This window comes from Calidris pugnax, unplaced genomic scaffold, assembly GCF_001431845.1.
Source record: "Calidris pugnax isolate Ruff unplaced genomic scaffold, ASM143184v1 scaffold435, whole genome shotgun sequence".
Taxonomy (NCBI): Eukaryota; Metazoa; Chordata; class Aves; order Charadriiformes; family Scolopacidae; genus Calidris; species Calidris pugnax.
The window spans coordinates 2,678,971-2,700,278 of NW_015091240.1; the positions used below are offsets into that span (position 1 = coordinate 2,678,971).

General features: G+C 52.7%; 2 protein-coding genes across 3 annotated transcripts in view; both read left to right on the top strand.

Annotated features, from left to right (window-relative positions):
• The first annotated feature begins 302 nt into the window (after positions 1-302).
• On the top strand, positions 303-16,290 carry CTSD (cathepsin D). The gene is made up of 9 exons (XM_014959991.1): positions 303-512; positions 1,003-1,159; positions 3,535-3,658; positions 5,272-5,390; positions 9,101-9,300; positions 10,447-10,569; positions 11,548-11,692; positions 12,642-12,740; positions 13,425-16,290. The coding sequence occupies exons 1-9, from the start codon at positions 451-453 to the stop codon at positions 13,584-13,586; spliced, it is 1,191 nt and encodes a 396-aa protein (XP_014815477.1). The 5' UTR covers positions 303-450; the 3' UTR covers positions 13,587-16,290.
• A 3,755-nt stretch (positions 16,291-20,045) lies between these two features.
• The window catches only part of IFITM10 (interferon induced transmembrane protein 10), an 11,421-nt gene continuing 10,158 nt past the window's right edge, over positions 20,046-21,308 (top strand). The window contains exon 1 of one of the 2 annotated variants that reach the window (XM_014959941.1): positions 20,046-20,541. In XM_014959941.1, the coding sequence (XP_014815427.1) occupies positions 20,174-20,541 (368 nt within the window). In that variant the 5' untranslated portion in view covers positions 20,046-20,173. Of the gene's footprint in view, positions 20,610-21,308 lie in introns of both variants that reach the window. The other variant, XM_014959942.1, reaches the window with a different exon arrangement.

The following is a 21,308-nucleotide window of genomic DNA, read 5'->3' on the forward strand; positions in this document are numbered from 1 at the left end:
TGGAAAGAAGTTAAAAAAAAAAAAAACAACAAAACACCAAACCCAGCAGAAGGAAGCTGAAGACACAACACAAGCAAGCACGCGCGGGCGGGCGGCCGCCTCGTGATGGGTTTTAATGGTGTTGATTCCCCTTTTCCCGGAGGCTGAGTCACGGGGCCCGGCGCCGGGGGTCAGGCCCGGGGGGAAGGGAAGGGGGGGTAACGTGGGGCGGCACCCCCGGCCCCGCACCCCCACGCCGCTGCCCCCGCCCCGGCCCGGCCCGGCCCGCCCTCACGTGACGCCGCCGGTTGCAATTTTAGCCCGTCAGCTGACTCGAAAAATCCCTGGAGAGGGGCCGCCGCGCCTACAAAAACAGGGAAGGCGGCCGGGCGCGGCGTCGCGGCCTCCCAGTGGCGGGACCCACCGGCCTGTAGCGTTTCCCCCCTCCTTCCCTACGCCGCCATCGCCGCCATGGGGCCCCGCGGCCTCCTCCTGCTGCTCGCCCTGGCGGGGCCCTGCGCGGCCCTCATCAGGTGAGCCCCTGGGCTGGGGCGGGGGGGTCCCTCGGGGTCTGCGTGAGCCCCTGCGGAGGGTGGCGGGGGGGGACATGGCACACGCCACCGGGTGCCGGTGCGGTGGCGGCCTCCGGGGTCCTCTCGCAGGCGCCCCCCCGGTGCTGCTCCCCCACCATTAAAGCGGAGGAGGGAAGGGCTGAGACCCTCCGCCAGGTGGAGGGGTTGGGGCTGCTCTGCTGCCTGTGGTGGGGAGTCTCACCTCGGCTCCTTCTATTCCCGGTGACCTTTGGGAGCCACCTGCCGTCTCTCCCCCCCATATCTTCCGTCATTGGGAAAAGCAATGAGCATGGCAGCACGGCAAGGGGACTGGGCATGGGGTGCTGGTGGGATCCCAAACCTTGTCTGCCCTGTGGTGGTGGGTCCCCTGGTTTCAGTGGAGCTGTGCTGCCTCTCCCCTGTCTGCGCACACACCCCCTTTAGCAGGTGGGTATTTGCCCTCCCCTTGCAGGATCCCCCTGACCAAGTTCCCCTCCATGCGGCGGGTCCTGAACGAGGTGGGCAGCGAGATCCCAGACATGAACGCCATCACCCAGCTCCTCAAGTTCAAGCTGGGCTTTGCCGACCTGGCTGAGCCCACACCGGAGATCCTGAAGAACTACATGGATGTGAGTAACCCCTTCCTGCTGACCGCTCCCCCTCTGTGGCAGACCCCAGGGTGATGCTGGCCCAGTGGCTGTCCCTTCTGTGGGCCCCCATGTTGGGGTGGAGGGGGGCATGGAGGGGTGTGGAAAGGGCCATGTCAGCCTTGCTGTCCCGCCACAGCTGGGGAGGGGAAGGAGGGAGAAATGTTGATCCCATAGGAGAGATTCATGCACCCTCATGGCTTGGTAGGTGATTGCCAAAAGTTGCTTCCCATCATTGCTAAACTAAAAATATTAATACAATAATTATAATGATAACATTAAACAACCTGCTGCCACCCAAGTGGGAGCTTTGCAGCTTCTGTGACCTATTTCCTTTCCCCTTTGTCACTAATTAACGATTGTAAATAGGGGCCTGCTGGCTTCCTTACATCTTCTGGCCTGTTTGGGCTTGGCTTTCTGCAAGACAGGGTCATAAAAATTGTGCTCCACTCCTTGGGGCGGTGAAGCATAAAAGAGCAAGCACAGGGCAGGAGGAGAGGGCTTGGACTGGGCACTGACTTGCTATGGGACTGAGTATGCAGGACCCTTTCTGTTGCTGTCCTTCATCTTCTGTATGGCCTTGGGAAAAGCCACCCTGCACCTCTGTCTTCTTTCCGGCTTCTTAGGGAGCAAAAGGACCTTCATAGTGGAAGCAGCAATAAAAGGAGAAGTCAGATAAAGGACATGAGGTTTGCCCTTGCCCAGCTACCAGACTCTTATGGGGATTTCGTATTTCTGGGTTCCCCACTGGGTACCCTCGTGGCTTTTTGCTGGTGGGGGGGAATATGTGAGTGCTGGCTGGAGGAACAAAGCTAGCACCGGATATTTGGGTGTTAATTCAGGATATTCTCCCCTGCTCCCCTTCCCCAGGGGCTCTTGTCACCCAGCCAGTACTATCCTGCCAGGGCTGTGCTAAGAAGAGCCACCAGTGTTTTAATCGGTGGTGTCGAAAGCCAGGGTGCTGGCAGTTGCTTCACAGTGTTGCCTTTTGTCCCTGTGGCTTGGGCTGCTGCTCAGGGTAGGACTCTGCTCCCTTGTCGCAAGGGGACCAGCCCAACCTGCAGTGGGAGATAAGGGACTGCTGGTCCCTCCTAGCCTGGCCAAAGCTCTTGCTGCTGGAGGAGCTGTTGAGAGGAAAGGCACAACCTCCCCTAGGCTGCCCTGTATGGTTCCCACCAGCCCATGGCACCCCTCGTTGGTCTGTGTATGTGATTTACGGGGCCTCTCTACTGAGGATTAATTTTCAAGCCCCAGCAATAATTGCAGAATCACTGGAAGCAAGTGCTGCCTCCCCATTATAGCTAGTTGCAATGGTTTATTAATTACTTGGTGAGCAACCCCTACAAACTAAGCTCATAGGAGGTTAGCAGCTTTGGTAATCCTGTTTGGTTTTTTTTTATCCTCCCCCCTCTTAATTAAGTACATGTTGGGGTTTGCAAAGGCCACATGTGGACTTCCCTTGCTAGCAGCCTCGTCTCTGGGGCCCTGATATAGCTGCTCGCCAGGCATGACATGGCTATTTGTCCCTTTGGGTGGGCTAGGGAAAAATGGATCTGTTTGGGACCTGCCAGGCATTCCCCATTCATCTTCTCCCCCTCTGGATAGAGGGATGCTCTCTAAACACTTCAGCCACCCATCTCCTGTTTCTTTCAGTCCCAGCAGAGATGCAGTCGCAGGGCAGAGGAGTATTAATTGGATACCTGCACTACAGGGACTTCTCCCAAACTCTCACCCTGCAGCCCTTAAGTACTTCCTTGGCAATGCTGCTGAAGCCCTTTCCTCTCTCCAGTTCCTCCAAAGTCTTCCAACAACACCTGACTGAGCATTTGTGTGTTCCTCTCCACCCCAGGGGCTTACCAGCCCGCACCAAAAGCCCCAATGGCAGCACCCACACCTGCAGTGGGCAGAGCTGGTGCTCACTGCAACCCACAGTTCTTCTGCAAACCTGCCAGCCAAGCAGCTTCCTGGCCAGTTTCATCTTTTGAGTAATGCAGGTGTTTTGCCTGGCTTGCTCCCATCTTTTTGGTTTTCCCTATAGTGAACCACATGCCAGCCTGTGGACCTTCCCCCTTCTTCCCCGTTTCCCTGCCCCGAAAGTCCTCCCCCACAAATGCCCATCCTGCTTCTCCTCCCCGATATATCCTGTTCCCACGCACTGTAAGGTGTGAACACCAAAGGGGAGCCTCCCTTCCAGAGGACAAAAGCTGGGAGCACACCACTGCCAAAAACGAAAGGAGAAGTGTCTAAATAAGAAGCAGGTCCCCTTTGCTGATCCTGAGAGATTATTTTTTTTTGGTCTTGCATCCCTTCTTGTAGCCATCTACCCCTGCTCACAGCTCCTTTCTCCTCCTTTGCAGGCGCAGTATTATGGTGAGATCGGCATTGGAACCCCGCCACAGAAGTTCACCGTAGTCTTCGACACCGGCTCCTCCAACCTCTGGGTGCCATCCGTGCACTGTCACCTCCTGGACATCGCCTGCTGTAAGTGTCACCAGTGCTGGCAACAGCGCGGCAGCTTTTACTTCCCTGCAAAATGCAGATCCTGGCATTGCAAGAGGAGAAACTGAGGCAGCAGCATGAAAGGGCTCACTAGAGGCTGATGACCTCTTTAGGGTCAGAGCTGGAAATAGGATCCCAACTTCCCACATCTAGCCTTTATTACTCCCTTCCTGTTTTTCCCCTCCATGTCACCCACGCACAGCTTCAAGCCTTCCCCAACAGCCTTGGCCCTGCAGCCGGGGAGCAGCATCATAGGTTGTGATGTTTCTCCCCAAATTATAGACTGATGTTGCTGTTGCCCTGTTGTGCAAGGCTGGTAGAAAAAAAAAAAATCAGCCTCTTGCCAGATCTGATACAAACTGTCCTAGTTTCTGGTTTATTGCTGCACAGAGCGTGTGAGTGCATGTTTATGGATTTATAATTAACAAGAGTCAGGTAGGCACAATGAGATGAGAATGTCTTAAGGACTGTGAGTTTCTTTGCTCTGTGGGGTTCCTATGCAATAAACCTCCACAGTTGAAGGTGTCAAACCTGGCCATGGCTAAATGCCATTTAAAAGCCACTAACTGTGCTGCTTGAGCAGAGAAACCTGTGGACCCAACAAATGCAACCATGAAAGGCCCTCAGTGCTCACTGCGGGTAGGGAGGAAATTTCAACTGTATATACAGCCCTGTAGTGCCCGCAGAGGAGGTGGACTTTCTACTTGCATATGTGAAAGGAGCTTTAGGAGACTGGTGGTGTGATGAGGTACAGATGAGATCTATCCTGGAGGTCCCTAATCTCTAGCAAGGAGCTGGCTTCTCAAGGCAGCAGTGTAGGAGTTGCTGGGACTGAAGGGCTCATTTTATGAGTATGCAATGAGCCTAACCTGCCAGACTAGGATCCAGGCAGCCCAGCCAGGGAAATCACTTTATAGTGTGTTGGTTTCCATAGGGCTTGGCTGGTTTGTCCTCAGGTTCTGTCTGTCATGCTCAACGAGCAGCCGGGGAGCTGGGCTGGCTGAGCTCACCACACGCCACTGCCCAACTTGTGACTTGGGAGGAATCTGCAGAGGAGGAATCTGCCCAGCCGTAAAACCAGGGATATCTTGCAGTTCCCAAGCCTTCCAAGGGAAAAGCCCTTCTCCTCTGCAAGTAACTGAATATTTTGAGCCCTCTCTGCGCAAAAAAAAATGACTATATTAAAAAAAAAAAGTTCCAGCTGTCTTGGTAAAAGAAACAGATAAGCCCATAAAGTGAAAATGGTCATGCGTAGAGCAGGCTATATTTAAAGCCACCCTGGTTCTCCATGGCATGGGGGGAAGTTTCACTCTGCTGTCTAACACACCCTGACACAGTAGCCACGTAGCCTCTAGGCTCTAAATACCTAGTGGTCAAATCCGATTTAACAGCCAAATTGGATCTGCCCACCTAATTCCCCAGATGATGGACGTGCTTTGTTAAGCAGTCCGGGCTTGGCAAGTGGCAGGTTCAGACCCACCTTTGTGTTGTTGAGTGTCTGGGTGAGCTGGGCAGTGTGGGGTTAGGTATTGGGGAGCCCTAGGTATCAAGGAGCGCTAATGTGTGTCCCTCTGTGTCCCCCTTCCCGGCTGCAGTGCTGCACCACAAGTATGATGCCTCCAAATCCAGCACCTACGTGGAGAATGGCACTGAGTTCGCCATCCACTACGGGACGGGGAGCCTCTCTGGGTTCCTCAGCCAGGACACTGTCACAGTGAGTAACAGCTGCCCTTGCCCCAATCTGCCCCATCCTGCTTTTGGCAAAGCACTCAAAGCTGTTTGATTTCAATGGGTCTCCCTTCTTGAATGTCCTACTTGTATTGATCATGCTTCAGCACCATGTTTCCAAGTGCTTTGAAATGAGGTGATGATGATGACTCAGGAGGTGACCAAAAGCAGGCAGAAAAGGGGGGGGAGTGTATTAATCAGCAGGTCAGCAGGCTAGGAGTGTGGACTGCACCCGTGCTGCTCTGCAAACGTGGTCTCTGGCCATCTCTCCTGCCCACTTCCTCCTGACCCTAGAAATTTCCCAGCTCAAGTGCATGCCAGCACCACTGCGCAGGCTGCTGGTCACGCCTGGCTTGTTGTTGGCCAATATCCATGCGGTAGTGATGTCCACATAAGCAGCTGTCCAATCACTGGTCACAAATGGGCTCTTTGCAACCCTGTGCTCCTCTGGTGTTGAGGATGGTGCTTATGTTTGTAAAAGCCATGCAACACCTGAGGGAGGGGCTCCCCAGCAGCTTTCAGGGTCCAGCTTCATTGGGGTCAAAAGAAAAATATCGAAGCAGAGCCTGAAGCACTCATGTGAGGAGCACTCTTCAGCATGTCCCTAGAGCAGGAAGATTTCAGTCAGGCCTGGAAGCAGCAGGCATTACCGCTGTGCTGCATTCGAAGGTGCCAGCAGCTCAGGCTGGGTGCAGGACCCTCTTCAGGGGAGAGAGCTTTTGATGGGCTCAATGAACCCTGACAATCAGTGCAGAAAAGGTCATGGGGCAGAGCTGGGAGAACACCAGCAGCTTTGCACCTCTGGTTTTGTTCTCTGCTTCCTGCAGCCCACCAAGCTTCGGGACTGTTTCAGTTTTCTTTCATGCCATTTACTTTCTGCATCCCTTGGTTTGCTTAGAAACGCCCCACCACAAAAAAAGCTGCCTATCTGAGCCTTCCTGCAACTCTTGCCAAATGAGGGCACCCTGCACGTAGCATCAGTGGATTCTCTTAGGTTAGGTTTGTGAAATACAGACAGAGCAGGCGGAGACATCTGTGTTCGTCCCAGTAATGGAGTGGGGCAGTGAAGTAAAAAGCAAACTTTATTGCCCTGTGAAAGTGTGGGCTGTTCTTAGGCGCTTTCCAGCTTAATGCAGGGTGTGAAGTGAGTCAGAAGAAAAATTGTAGTTTTTTTCTTTTTTTTTGTTTTGTTTGTAATTATCACCGTAATGCCTGCTTGCTAATTAGCTTTCTACTTCCCAGCAGCTCAGAGGAAGGATTTTGTGCCTAAGCTTGTTTTGGAAGTGAGGATGGCTCTTGGCAGCCAGCATGCCTTGTACCATTTGGTTTCTGTCTGGGCAGAAGCAAGAGAAACCTCTTGTGTGGATCCTGAGTAGTGGCACACTTGCAGTGCACAGGAGCAGGGGTGACTCGAAGGGTCAGGAATCTTCAGCTTAGACACCAAGATGATGCTTCGGATGCACAGCATGCCCTAGGCAAGCTCCCAGTTAGGTGTAGGCTGGAAATAGAGACATTAAAACAGTCTTTAGGTGACCATCTCAACCTCAGCCGTCCTGATGGGTGGAAGCAGCCACCTGTAGTAACACTGACATCTGACAGAAAGGCACTGGTTGGCAGGTGGTCCAGAGTCCCCCAGCCCTGTATTTATTAGTTTTTTTCTCAGAGGGTGATGAGCTCATGTTGAGCATCCTCTCTCCTTCTGTGGAGCAATGGTGCCCTGTAGCACTGTACTCCCCAGTGCTGCTCTCTCTCCAAAGAGTAGTGGGCTCAGACAGCCCTCTGCTGCTTGGGCATCTCATCCCTTTATCACAGCCCGACCCTGGGATGTCCTTCAAGGACAGCAAAGGAAACCTCACTGGCCATGGGGCATGAGGTCTCTCCTAAGGGCTGCAGTGCAGATGTGCCACACAGGAGTTGCCCCTTCTTGCCTTTCCCCTGTGCCTCTGCAGAGGGGAGAGCCCTGAGCCCTGGTGCCAAACTGTGCCATGGTGGCTCTTGTCTCTAGTCTGCCGTCACCATCGAGCACTTGCCCACTTTGCTGGGCCTGCTAACAAGGAGGTCAGGCCAGCTGCAGGGTGCTGACACCTGTCTGCAAAGCACTGGAGAGTGGCCACCACACAACCGTCCACTGGTAATGATTTTTGATTACTCCATGTCTGGGTGAAGGCCAGCTGAGGGACAGAGATGAAGGATCTGTCACCTGGTGCCAGTGCTTTGCTAAAGATGCTCTTGTGTTTCAGTCCTGCTGAAGACCGAGCACAGGCAGGGTCTGCTGAGACCCCACCACCAGGCAGATATCTGCATCCCTCTTGGGCTGTGCAAGGTTGGCAAAATTCAAAGAAACCTGGCACTCAGTTTGTTCAGTCCATTGCATTTTACTTTTTTGAAGTGGAAGCTTTATTGAACTTCCTGAGCTTCTGCAGGCCCAGCTGTGCTGAGAGGTGGAGTGGTGGCTTTCGTAAACCTGCAGCATACGACCGGAGCCCTCGCCGTGCGCTGGCGAGCGGATGCGTTGCTGTGAGCTGTTTGCCCCACATCCTGCCCTGTGGCTTTTAGCTTTTGCAAGGCTCGATTGCCCTTTCCTAGCACAGGCCTCCAATACCATTAAAGCCAGAACTGCCCATCGCAGCCTTGCACTAACCCCGGGGGAATATTAGTAATTTACAGGGATCGTTATCTGCCATCAGGTAGCAGAGGCCAGCCTGGTTCACTACAGGGCTGCGAGCTGGAGGCTGAGAGGTTGAAGTTGTCCTAGCATGGATACTAAAATTTCCCATGGTCAGCCAGAAGCTCGGAAACCTCCTGAACTGCTAGAGCCAGGAGGTAGCAGGCATGTCCTGCTCCCCATCAGCAGAGAGAGCCTGTTTTCTGCAATCTTCTTTTCAGGCATCTGCCCTTGCAGGCTGTTTCAGCTTTCCAGCGGGGAACGCCAGTCCTTCTTATGGCTTGCAAGAGGTGACCTTTGCATTCGCAGTACTCTGCTTGCTATTTTCATGCTTCAGGCTCAACCTCACTTTCCTGGCTGGGTCTTCTCCCCTCCCACGGGAGGTCTCTGCAGGCTGATAGCTCTTCTGGGAATGCAGCAGTATCCTGGGGATGTTTCTTATATAGGGGAAATCACAGGGGTCATTAGCAGAAGTGAGGGGGATTTGTGCTCCCAACTCGGGACGAGTGCAGCACCCGAGGAGGTAGGACACAGAGGTGACTTAGAAGATGTGCAGGGTGGGAAAAGAGAGTTAAAGGCATAGCACAAGGGCTGCTCGGACTGGGAGGAAAGGATGAAGTAGGCAATAGGGGAAGGGATGTAGCAAGAGGGGGAAAAAAAGTGATATAGGGCCCTCTGTGCAAAAAGGAGGAGCCACAAAATAGCGTGGCACGTGCCAGGATCCAGCAAAAGGCTGAAAGGGCTGAGTGAGGTGGGCAAAGAGGGGCACTTTGCCGGGACTCGGGAGGTGCCACTCTGCTGCCAGCGTGGCCTGTTTCACCCCTCCCACCCCCCCTAGCCCCAGGGAGAATGGCACCGGGATATCTGGTTTCTGCAGCTGCTTACAATGCAAGGGTGAAAGCAGGCAGGAGTGTGGCAGCACATTGAGGGATGCATTATAGCCTATGTTCAGTGAGATCCTGTTTCCACCTTGGTCCCCTGAGTCAGTTTTCTTTACAATGCTTTTCCCTTCCCTCCCCATCTGCTGTCAGCTTGGTAACTTAAAAATCAAGAACCAGATCTTCGGGGAGGCTGTGAAGCAGCCAGGCATCACGTTCATCGCTGCCAAGTTCGATGGCATCCTGGGCATGGCGTTCCCGAGGATCTCTGTGGACAAGGTCACCCCTTTCTTTGATAACATCATGCAACAGAAGCTGATCGAGAAAAACATCTTCTCCTTCTACCTGAACAGGTAGTGTTGGGTTTGGTGGTACACCTCTTATTGCAAGGACAAGCCCAGCTGGGTATTTTTCTGTGTCTTCCTATAGCACTTCTTTCCGTGTGTTGGTTTACACCCTGGCCTGCACCACTGGGGAGTTCTCGGAGCAGTCAGGCCAAAATATCTTTTGTTTACTGCTTTGAAGTAAGAAGGGAAGTAGAAATGCAGACACTTTACTGATAAAAAACTGCATAGATTTGCTACTGGATTTCTTAACTGATGAAGGGACAGAGGATGTTTCCGGAGAAAAAAAACAAAACAAAAATAAACAGGGAGATCAGGGGTGAATAAACAGGTGATCAGGAGATTGCATGCTGCTAGTGCAGTCCCTGTTAGGGACGTAAACACAGCCCCAGTCTGTTGCCAAAATCTACAAGCCACATGGCTACTACTGTGTCATCTCTCAGGCAAGCATACCCCCCACCAGCCATCATGAATGATGGGGTTAACACTCTCTCACCCCCTGGGAAACCCTCCTGGGTGGCTCCCAGTGCCTTCCTACCCACTGCTGCTTGCCCCAGGACACCTCGTCATCCTCCAGGCACCTCAGTGGGGACTCTGAACTACTTCAGCTCAAAAAAGTAGCACACGGGGAGTGGGGAGGGCAGAGAAGGCTGCTGCTGGCCATTCGAGCGCCAGCCCTCCCCCATCACCATATTTCTTCCCATCTGCTCAACAGCAAGCTTTCATCTGACTGTAACCTTGAGGATTTGTCTCTGAGGCTGCTAGCTGGCACAGGGTCAGGTGTAGATAACCTAACTCTGCATCAGCCATGTCCAGCCCTGCACAGGTGCATGTTACAAGCCAATTATTCAGGGGGTTCCTACACCAGGGCTTAGTTCTCCTCTGCTGTTCCCCTTCTCTGCAGCAGGTTTCTCCAGGTGTCTGCAAAAGCACAAAGCAAAAATCTGCAGGATGCTTTGACTGGACCAAAATATTCCCATTTCCCCACCCCAACCTATCTCACAGTATCTGTCCTTACATTGACATTATAGCATGATGTAGGTTGTCTGTCTCTAATGCTGCACTCTCAAGCACCCTGGTCTGTGATGTAGGGGCATCCAGAGGGGTTTGTTCTCACCCTGCCCCTGATGTTGATGGGTTTGGGTTGTTTTTCAGAGACCCCACCGCTCAGCCTGGCGGCGAGCTGCTCCTGGGAGGGACTGACCCCAAGTATTACAGTGGTGACTTCAGCTGGGTCAACGTCACACGCAAGGCCTACTGGCAGGTCCACATGGATGCGTAAGTTTACCTTCTGCCCAACTACATGCATGGAGACATGTGCAGACAGCTTATGCCTGGGGTTCAGCTGAGACCCCCCCCAAAAAATCATCCTCTATCCCTGCAGCACATCCACACCAAAAAAGGCAGATTCAAATCCCACCCTAAGGCTTGGTCATTTGTTTCTGGAAGGGGAGGAGAATCAGACAGCAGGAGATGTTCTGCAAAATCCTTTCCTCTTGTTTACAGTTTGGCCCCTGAAAACACCTGTTATGCCCTTGCGAAGCAGGGAAGAAAGCTGGTGTGTCCTCCTTAGCAGGGCAAGCACCACAGATTAAACTCCGGCTTTGCTTAGCTCTCAGCAGCGTGTGAGCTGTGTGGCTCACTTGCACACAGCTCCAGAGGAGCAGGATGAGGCCCCAGGAAGCTAGCCCTTGACTGAAGGGCACGGCACAGCAATCAGTGTGCATTGTTGGAGGCGGAGGGGAGGAGAGCAGGCTGAGCTGCCGGTCCGCCAGCCCCGTGGTCTATTCTGAGCTCTCCCACGTGATGGGAACTTAAAAGCGGCCTGTGATCAGAGCGTGTCCTTTTCCTGGGGATTGCAGCCCTCTCCAGCACAGAGTTTAGTTCTCATCTTCCCCAGCCCTGCTGCGTTGGCAAAGTGTGGCAGACCCTTGGCCGGAAGCCTTTATCTGTCCACACTGTTGTGAAATGTGTTGTGGGTGAGAAAGCCAAGCAGCTCCTCTCTTATCTCTTCAGCCCTTCCCTTGCCCATGACCCCTTCAGCCATCACACCACCCCTTTAAGCCTTTGCGTTTTGCAGTAGCACGGGTCATATGCCTCCCTAATGCATTGCCTTTAGCTTGTTTGCATGCCTGTTAGTCATGGTGCTCAGCAGGCAGGGTATGCAGGCAGCAGTCAACTCTTTGCCTGCTGCTCCCTGCAGCCTTTGCTGAGAGGCCCCTAAGAGTTGTCTTCTGTCTGGGCTTCTCTCCCCAGGGTGGATGTTGCCAATGGGCTGACTCTGTGCAAAGGGGGCTGCGAGGCCATTGTAGACACAGGAACCTCCCTCATCACTGGCCCCACCAAGGAAGTGAAGGAGCTGCAGACAGCCATCGGTGCAAAACCACTCATCAAAGGCCAGGTGAGACTGGGCTGGGAAAGTGGGAGTCCACGGCCATTGTGGTATCCATGCTGATGCCCTGCTTTGCACTCCAATGCTTCTGGAGATCCTGGTCTCCTGCTCCCTTTGATCTCCATTCCCAGTCTGTGCTCCCGGAAAAGCCTGCAGCATAGCAGGGCCCCCTCTGTCTTTTGACCCCAGGTAGCATTCGATGGTCTGCTCATGTTCTTGGTAGAGGGCCCAGTCCCATGAACTTCAGATTTTGGGTTACCTCTGCCACCTGGGAGGCAGAGAAGAAGGGTTGTGAGCTGCAGCTGAGGCCAAGGACTTATGTTAAAGAATTAATATATTTAATGCAAATGACAGACCTTCCCTGCCAAGTTTTTAACCATTCTACTTAATCTCACAAGGTCATCTGTCCTCCCTGAAATTGCAGAGGAACAGGGATTATAAGGACCCTCTAGGAAGGATGCTTTGCTCTGAAACCCTGCCCAAATCACAGAGCCCTGAGTGCTTGTAGGGCTTTTCTGAACTATGGGGAGACCCTATGCTGCAGTAACAACTGTCTTAGACCTGCCACCCTCCCTGAGACTCACCAGTATTAATTAAATTGGCTTTGTCCGTTCATCACACCATGAGTCCCTGTCTGTGTGTCTAGGCTGTATCAAGCCACATTTTTTTCTCCTATGGCAGAGGAAAGACCCCAGCCCTGCTATGTCTGGTGCTGTGCTCTGGGGCTCAACAGAGCCAAAAGCTGAACCCAGCATCCTTTGGCTCCAAAACCTTAGAACACTCTGACCCTTCAGCTTGCAGCCCTGGGCAGGGAGCAGCCCACTTACCTCAGCTCAAGCCTCTTCTGTACCCTGAGATAAGTGGTTCTTGGGGAAAACCACAGCAAAGATATGGTTGTGCATAGGGTTCCTGAGGGTGTGGGAGCTGCCATCTAACGCCTTCACTGTTTCTCTTACAGTATGTGATCCCCTGTGATAAGGTGTCATCTCTGCCTGTTGTCACACTAACACTAGGAGGGAAGCCCTACCAGCTCACTGGAGAACAATACGTCTTCAAGGTGCGTCCAGGCGGCTCTTGCCAGCCCTAGGCTTTTCCCACAAGGCCTAACTTTTGCTGTCTCCACACAAACCTCAACCATGAAGTCCAAAATGTAAGAGCAGCTAAAACAAGGCTGGAGCTAGCACTTGGTGGGGAAAAGTCTGAAAGGTTAGGGTGATGGGGTGGTGGCACCGGCTGATGGACCCAGGCAACCTCACCAAAGTTCTGCAGGATCAAAAGAAACCCTGCCTTATGCTTATGAGGGATAGCAGGATGGGAGAGAAAGGGCAGGCAGGCTATTGCATCACTTTCTACAAACATCTTGCTCTTTTCTGCTGGATTCTGGTGCCATGAGGCCAGCCTTGTAATAGCAGAGGCCACCAGCCTGGCATTTAAGCCACCAGAGTGAATTTGCAGGGACCATCTTGTACAGAATTTCAAAGACAACTCTAATTCAGAGCTGTGTGGTCTGGGCACATGCAGCTCTACTTGATGTCTTGCTGCGTAAGGGCTCTGGGAGGGGGAGCTGCGTTTGGAGCCATGGGAGTGGTGGGTTGGGAGTTTCCTTTGCAAGCTGTGGATTGCAGGCACAGGTCGGGAGACACTGAGGAGCAGCCGGCGTCAGCAGGTGTTATTGCCAGGCCTGCAAGTTTGAGAGAAGGAGAGGACCTTCTCAGACTGAAGCTTTTGCTCTTCTCTTTAGGTTTCTGTACAAGGAGAGACCATCTGCCTGAGCGGCTTTTCAGGCCTAGATGTCCCACCCCCTGGGGGCCCACTCTGGATCCTGGGAGACGTCTTCATCGGTCCCTACTACACCGTCTTTGACCGTGATAATGACTCTGTTGGCTTTGCCAAATGTGTTTAAGCGCCTGATCCCCACTGCCTCTGCCACACACACACTTAACACATGCACGGGAGCCATACAGAAGGATTAGAAATCCAGTGAGTGGAAAGGAAAAAAAAAAATTAAAAAAGAAATGGAACTAGATTTAAAATTACATGGAAAATAGTCATTAGTGCCCTGCTAGCTACTTCTTCCCTTCCGTTGAGTAAGTGGTGCTGGGATGTCTCTAGTTGACAACCCCAGCTGGTGTAGCCCCTTGCTTTACTGCTAGGTCTTCCAGTATTTGTTTTTAAGAATGATTCTCAGAGCTGAACAAGGCCCTCTCATGTCTCCCAGCTCTGGTCTCCTTCCTGGGGGGCAGCTGGCTGGAGCCAGCGCCTCTGTTCCCACAAGGAGGCTGTGCGGCTGCTCTTGGGTTTGGGCTTCTGCGCTGGGGAGGAGGGAGGGGGAGGGATGTCCAGCACGTTATTTACTACTTCTTGCTGTTTCACTGATGAAGCGGGGGAGTGGGAGGCGGGGGAGAGCCCGTCTTCATCACCCCTTCGTGATGGGTTGAGGCAGTGACCACTAGGTCATTTCTCAGTGGGTTTGTGCTGGCTTGGTGCTAAGTGAGCACATCCTGGGCTGGAGTGACGGGGTCGCAGTAGCGTGCCCAAGGGTTGAGTTTCAGAGCCCAAGAGCTCTGCTGGTGTGTTTTTGTGTAGTGATGGCACTAGTGAGAGAGCTGGAGGCATGATGCCCATGTGCCTGACCTAAGAGGACAGTGATTCGGGAGGGGGGCTCCAGTCAGTGGGACTCTGGGGAGTATGAATATAAAGGGGGTCAAGATAGGATGTAATAGAGGTCACTTGAATTCATGGCCATGAAAACCTGGCTTTCTGCTGGGCAAAGTCACTTGACACAGGTTCTCTTGAGTTTGGGGAACTGCTGAGTTCCCCAAACCACGGATCTTCCCAGCTTCATCCACAGCCAGTGAGTTGAGAATAATGCTTCCTAAAGCAACTAAGTGATCTGCAAGGTGAAATCACACGGATAAAATCCATAGATGTTTCTTAGCCACATAAGACCTTTTGGAAGCATTATTCACAGCATTTGAACTGCCCAAACCTCAACAGACAGTTGGCAGAGCCGGCAAGCCCCCCAGGCAGGAGGGTGCCATGGCAGCTTGGATTTGCTTTCTGGGCTGCCCCATCCTGAAACCCAACTACCTTTAGCACCCTTCTTACCTCCTTCCCACCTTACTAACACTGGTGAGAGCTCTGTTCACGTCTACTCTGTTGCAGACTGAGTGAGGCACAATCCTGCTTTGGAGAGGTTGTAGCTGTTTTAGCTGCATTTGCAGATCCTTCCAGAGACCTGAGATTTGCACATACGGAGCTGCCTGCTTCACTGGGCTGGCGTCAGTAGGCAAACACTGGTGGAGCTAGGAGGACCATCAAGTGAGTTTTAAGCAGTACTGGAAAGCAGAAGAGGGTTTGCCAAGAATCCCAGCCTTCGCTGGGAGTAAGAGACTCTGTCCACTTTCCCAGTGTGCTGGATCAGGTCCTGAAGTTAGGGAGTGGCAACAGGCGAGGGGCAAAACTGAGGGTGGCAAGAGGACCAGATCACCACTGGCCATGCCCCCAGACCAGGCGAAACGGCAAAATCCTGGCTCCCCAAAACTCACTAATAACCCTGTCAGCAGTACCAGTGGGGCCAAGGAAGTTCCCAAGAAAGGTCCTTGGGCAGTAGGTGAATAGATGGTTATGCCCAGTGACATGCAGATACATCATTCCCAATATTGAATTCACCACTAACATGAGCGGCAAGGGTGGGGAAGAGGTCCCAAGGTGAGCTATAGGAGGACAGTGAGCATGTAGCCTGCAGATGTCCCTTGTCCCCACCTGCTGCAGCTTATCAGTTTGGCTTTATAACCATGCCTTAGAGTCTGCCATGGGCAGTGGGGACAGGCCTGGATGTACTTCTGATGTGTGTATTGTCACCTGCAACCCTGGATGCAACAAATGCTGCTCCCAAAGCTTGCTTCTGCCTGCTCATAGTCTTCACTGCAACGCTGCGTCTGGACGCCTAAGGACATCTGTTGCAGACTGGCTAGAGAACAGTAGTATGTTACCAAAAAAAAAAATCATCAGCTATTCAGCATCTCTCCAAAGAGCCCTGGTTTCACAACAGTTAAGTGACCAGAGCTCCTCCAAGTCCTGCTACATCATCTTCCAACTGCAGGATTTCTCCAGTGCAGCGAGACAGAGCCAGCCTCTCAGGCACCCGCTAATCAGACCCGATGCAGGGGGGGAAGCCTGACATGGAGCTGGTGGTGGGTTCTGAACACCTTTGGCATCAGATTTAAACAGGACGTGCAGTGCAGCCCCAGAACGAGCTGTCAGGCTACAGTTCTGCTGGGCATGCAATGCCTTATGTCGTCTGTGTTGTAGCCTCTTCCGTAGCCCAAGGCTGGGCTGATGTCTGTCCTCAGGCAGGCAGGAGGCTGCTTCCTGGGGAAAGAGCACAGCCCAGAACGATGCCCTGAGTGACATACCCTAGAATAGGCTGGAGGAGTGGTTCATCGTAGTCTTCCCAGAATGGGTCTCCTCCCCTTGTTCTTTTAGTTGCATTTTTAAACCAAACTCTAACCATGTGACTGTTGGGGTTTTTTAATCTAATTTGCTGTCAGAATTACTGTCTCATCATAGAAAATTGAAAAGAAAATACAGTATTTCCCCCCTTACTTCTGAGAGTAGTCTTTCATTTGAGATGCCAAACTATTTCTGAGTGTCCAGAGACTCTGTCTCCCTGACCTTTTGGCCCAGTATGTCTGGTCACCCACTTGGTGATCACTTGGTGACCCACTGGTCACCCACTTGAACTCACGTAGTTCAGAAGGGCTCCTTCCCTTCTCTCTGATAAGGAAACATGCTGGGAGCTGGTTGGGTTGGCCCTTTTCAATGTATTAAAACATAACCCAGCTTCTGCAGGACAACACGACAGTGTCACCTGCCTGACCCAGCACTATCAGGGTGGGAAGCACTCCTGGCATTTCTCCTAGCCTGCAGCCTTCTGCTGGGGCCACGTCTTCCTGGCTCAGTACTGTCAAGGGTAGTCCTCCAACAGAGTACTCGGGCTGTCCTCTGGGCCAGCTAGAACAAACTCCTGCTGTATTTGGCCTGCAGTGGCCAAAGTGGGACTCCAGTTTCCAAGTCCAGCCTAAAACTCCCTAGGACATGCAGTTTATACTTCCAGAGTGGTGATGAAGAAAATGTGGTGGGTTTTTTTTTTTCCAAAATGTAGGAAAAATCCATTCCTCTTGCTTGTTTGTGTGATTTTTAGTCCTAGTGCTGCTGTACGGAGGTTGGAGACTCCAATGCAGAATGAAGGCTCCATGTGCCAGGTGGAAGATAAGAGCTAATCCCTACTTTGAAAAAAGCATCATCTACATAAGCAAGACGGATGCAGCCAAGTCCCATCCCATTTTCTGAGCGCAGATCTAAGCACACAGAGCTTAACTGATTTCCCCACTGGCACATCCCAAGTCTCAGTTCCCCTAGGATGCCTTAATACCACAATCAGCTGTTCTACGCTAAAGAGATGGATTTAACCCAAAAGGCCTGGCTGGGTCCTGAAAACCAATCATGCAGCCCACCGTTCCTCAATAGCCCAAGGGGAGAACAAGTCGTCCACTGCCAAATATTTATTGATGGGAATAAGAGGGCGTTGTTTCTTCTGGGGGGATTGTGCCTAAGCCTTTAATTGTGCTGTGAGTACTGAATGTTACATCTCAGCAGGAACAATCACAGGCTTGGTCTTGGCCAAGAACTGGAGGAGCCAAGAGCCAGGATTGTCCACCTTTGCTTTTCCAGCAGGGAGCAGAGCACACCCCACCCTGTGAGCACCCTGCACTCAGCCCCACGTCATCCTGCCCAGCCAATCCTCAGCTTTACACCAGCCCCCTTATTTACCGCACCATCTCTACAGAATTCCACACACGTGACAATTTGATAACTCGCTTTTTATTAAATGTCTCCACTGCTGCAAAGAAGATGCAATTTTTCATCATATGTCTCCTTGAGTATTGGGATGGGTGGCCCTGACCCTCAGGGCTGACTTCATGGCCTTGAGCCTTCTCCAACCGCCTCTGCTCCAGGCTTTGCCAAAAGCCCACTCACACAAGGACCTGCCCAAGGAGAGGGAGGATGAGACCCCTCCTTTATGGAGATGACTTGCTCATCTGGTTGGTTCAGCAATTTTTTGATTGGGGAAACTATTTTTACTCATCACGAATGACTAAGCATATTGTATTGGGGGCTGGTGGCTTTTTATTTTTCCAGTCTTTCTTGGATTTATTTATTTTTAGGTTCCTTTGGGAGGGAAGAGAAGCGGAGTGCAGACTGAAGGCTTAGAGCACAGGAAATGGAGATCAAGGGAGAGTGGGGAGATGGGATTTACCCCTCCAAGCTTCAGGCCACCTTACTGCTTATATGGCTTAGCAACCCACTGAGGAATTTCACAGGGGGAATAGGAAAGAGCATTCAGGAGGGATAGGTCCTACTAATGGTTTTCCAGAGTGCTGGAGTAGGATTTGAGAAGGAAGACTTTCTCACGGGTCTTAAAGCGCTTGATTATGCTACAGCCCACACATTTCTAACATGATTATAGGAGAATTGCCTTTGGGGCAGGAAGCATCTTTCTGTTCTATTTGTCCCATGCTTAGCACGAGGGGATGCAGGCCTTGATGCCACAGTAATGCAGGCAATTATTCATACTCACCCCAGCTTTTATTTGAAAGTAAAATGGTCCTAGACCATATTATTGAGGGCTTGCATGCATGACCTTAAAAAACCCCGAGAAAATAGGAGGAGTGTTAAAATAATGCAGAATATTGAGGGGTTTATTCCTTGTGTCATTATTTTTTAAGCCAGTTCCCTAATTTTGAAGGGTCACGCGAATAGTTTTTGAACTGGAGATGCTGCATATATGCCGTTGTGATCCATGGTAATCAACGTCTCACCGCTCACACTTAGCATCAAGAAAGATGATGAATTACCAACCCAAAGACACAAAACTGCTCTGCAAACTGTAGGGTTGACCTGGTACCCAGAGCAGTGAAAAAGCAACCATCCAACCTCCCTGAACTTTCAGTCCTAATCACACTAGGGAACATGCCCACCTCTGTTGACCTCACGTACCTGTAGAACACCCTGCTGCTCCCTCTTGCCTCCTCCAGACCCGCTCTTTCACCTTTTTCTCTGCTCACTCCCCATCCTTCCCTGATGTTAAGAAGAGGAGCAGCCCTACCTACAGAGCTTTCCCCAGACAAATGAAGAGCAGGCTCGTCAGTAGCTCCCACGGCAGGCAGCAATCTGCATCCAAGGGGTTTTGTTGCTTCTCCTGAGCCTGCGGAAAGGATGCTCTGCACAGCTGTGGGTTGCCTGGGTTTGTCCAAGCCCTCCAGAAAAGTTGATGACAGCTGGCCACAGCTCTGCCTCTCCTACAAACCTCTTAATCCCACAGGAATATCATAGCTGCTTCCGCTTCTTAGCGGCTTCTTGGAGAGAGACCTGGGTCTCATCACAGGCAATCATAGCACTAATAAAAACCTCTCTACTTTGACAGTACCCAACACCTCTCCAGCAGCAATAGATCACAAACCACAGCACAATTTGTCCTGTTTTAACCAGCGCAGGTACCTTCAGAGGGATTAAACCAGCCTCATGGAAACTGGACCCCCTCCAGCCTAGGAGTGCTGTGGACACACAAGAAGTTCCCTTGCATCACACCAGTCCACGGGGATGAACACAGGGTGGGTGCCCCTACACAGGAGTCAAACCTGCCTGTGAGCAGCCGAGTGAATTACCATCCTAATTTCTTAGCTCAGCACTTTGTGGTTATGCTTAAGGCATTTCCAGAGGATTTCCCTTCCCCTGCAGGTACCGCTCACACGAACTGTTGTTTTACTCAGCCTTTTTCCAGTACTCCGGGATTTCTCTGCTCCCTTTTTCCAGCACCCCAGCTGAACCTGCTGCTACTTCAAGGCCACCTGTGCCAGGCTGGTCTCTGCTGCTGCAGGGTGACATGGTGTGCCATGGCTGTGTCCTCCCAAATGACCTGCACGCTGTCCCTGCGCAGCACCACCTGCTCTCTGGCATCGTGTCCCTGGGGGGATGCTACCACAGCACTCCACAATCAGGTTTTCCAGGGCAGTTGGCAAGGGGAGGCAGCAAGCATTTCCCTGATTTTGTGCCAAGCCCGGGCACAGCCAGATCCTCCCTGGCTTGTCCATCCTTCATGACATGCCCACCCCCCTCCCCTAAAGCAGCCGCATGCCCTGTGTCCTATTCCCAGGGTGCTCCCACCCCTGCCTGCACTGGGATTTGCTCAGTGTCAGCAGGATTTATCTCCCTGCATGCAGGGTTTATCCCCTCTCCATCCATCCCTCATGACTGGAGCGCTTTATTCCCCATGGCTCTGCATCACCACCACCTCGCCTCACCACGCTGTCCCCATTGTCCCCACACGTCCCTGCCACACTTGCTTTAGGCTTTCACCCAGGCCCATGGAAGTGAGCCCGTAACCCAGGATGCAGCAAGTGGCCACTGCAAAGGTCTCTGTGGGTGATGGTAGGAACAGTTGGGCTGAGCATCCCCTCCGGACGGCCGGGGAAGCTGCTCGGCTGGGGCCCAGAAGATGCCCTTCTCCAGCAGGGCGCTACCAGGACGCTCCAAGCAGGAGGTGACGTCCCCGTGGGGAGGACAGGAGGAGAAGCGCTGAGACACGGAGGAGCTCTCCTGCGTGGAGCACGTTCGGGGTGGAAGCGAGGGGGCTTCGGGTTGACCTTCCCAGCCCCTAACTCCCCCCCTGCCGAGCTGCAGCCCATGGGTGCCCCCCCTCCTCTCCTCCCCTCCTCCCGCAACTCCAGCGCCGAGGAAGCCGAGCCGGAGGCAGTGCTGAGCCGGATATGCAGCGACTCCCCGCATCCCTCCTTGTGAGTATCCCTCGCTCCTCCTGATGCCTTCGGAGGAGACGGATGGACGGACGGACAGGCAGCCAGAGGTGGACTAGTCTCTCCTATTTGCAAAGCTGGGGTGGGGGGGAACCTCTTCCCACATCCCCTTCCCCGTCCTCTGTCTTCATCCCCTCTTCCCCCTCCTCCTTCTCATCCTCTCCGGCCACGATATTCTCCCCAAAAAGAATCGGGGGGGAGGGGGGGGATGGGAGAGGAAGGAAGGAACCTGCTGGTAGGTGGAAGAAATCGGGAAAAGCAATCCCATCTGGAATCCCGCAGAGATGAGGACTCAGCCAAAAAAATAAATAAAAAAAAAAAGCCCCCCCCCGCCTAAAATTAAACCTCCAGGAGGGAGGGCGGGCGAGGGGCCGGGCTGGGCTGCTCTGCCGCACCGGGAGACCCGCTTCCTCCGCAACCCAGCGACCCGCTCCCATCCCGGCATGGGACAGAGAGCAGAAGGCCCCGGCAGGCAGGCAGGCAGACGGACAGACAGACAGACAGACCGACCCACAGGCCGGCGGGAAGGGCTCGGGGAGGAGGGGCAGCGCGGCTAGTTGGCAACTCCGCGGGAGCCCCCCGGCTCCTCCCAAGTGTTTCTTTCTGCTTTTATTTGTTTCCTTTTTTTTTTTTTTTTTTAAAAATTTTTTCCCCACTCTTCCCCTCTCTTTCTTTTGGTTGCTTTAATTTAGTAGAGGAAGCAAAGGCAAATAGTTTAATCATACCCATCCCCAGGGGCAATTTAGAAT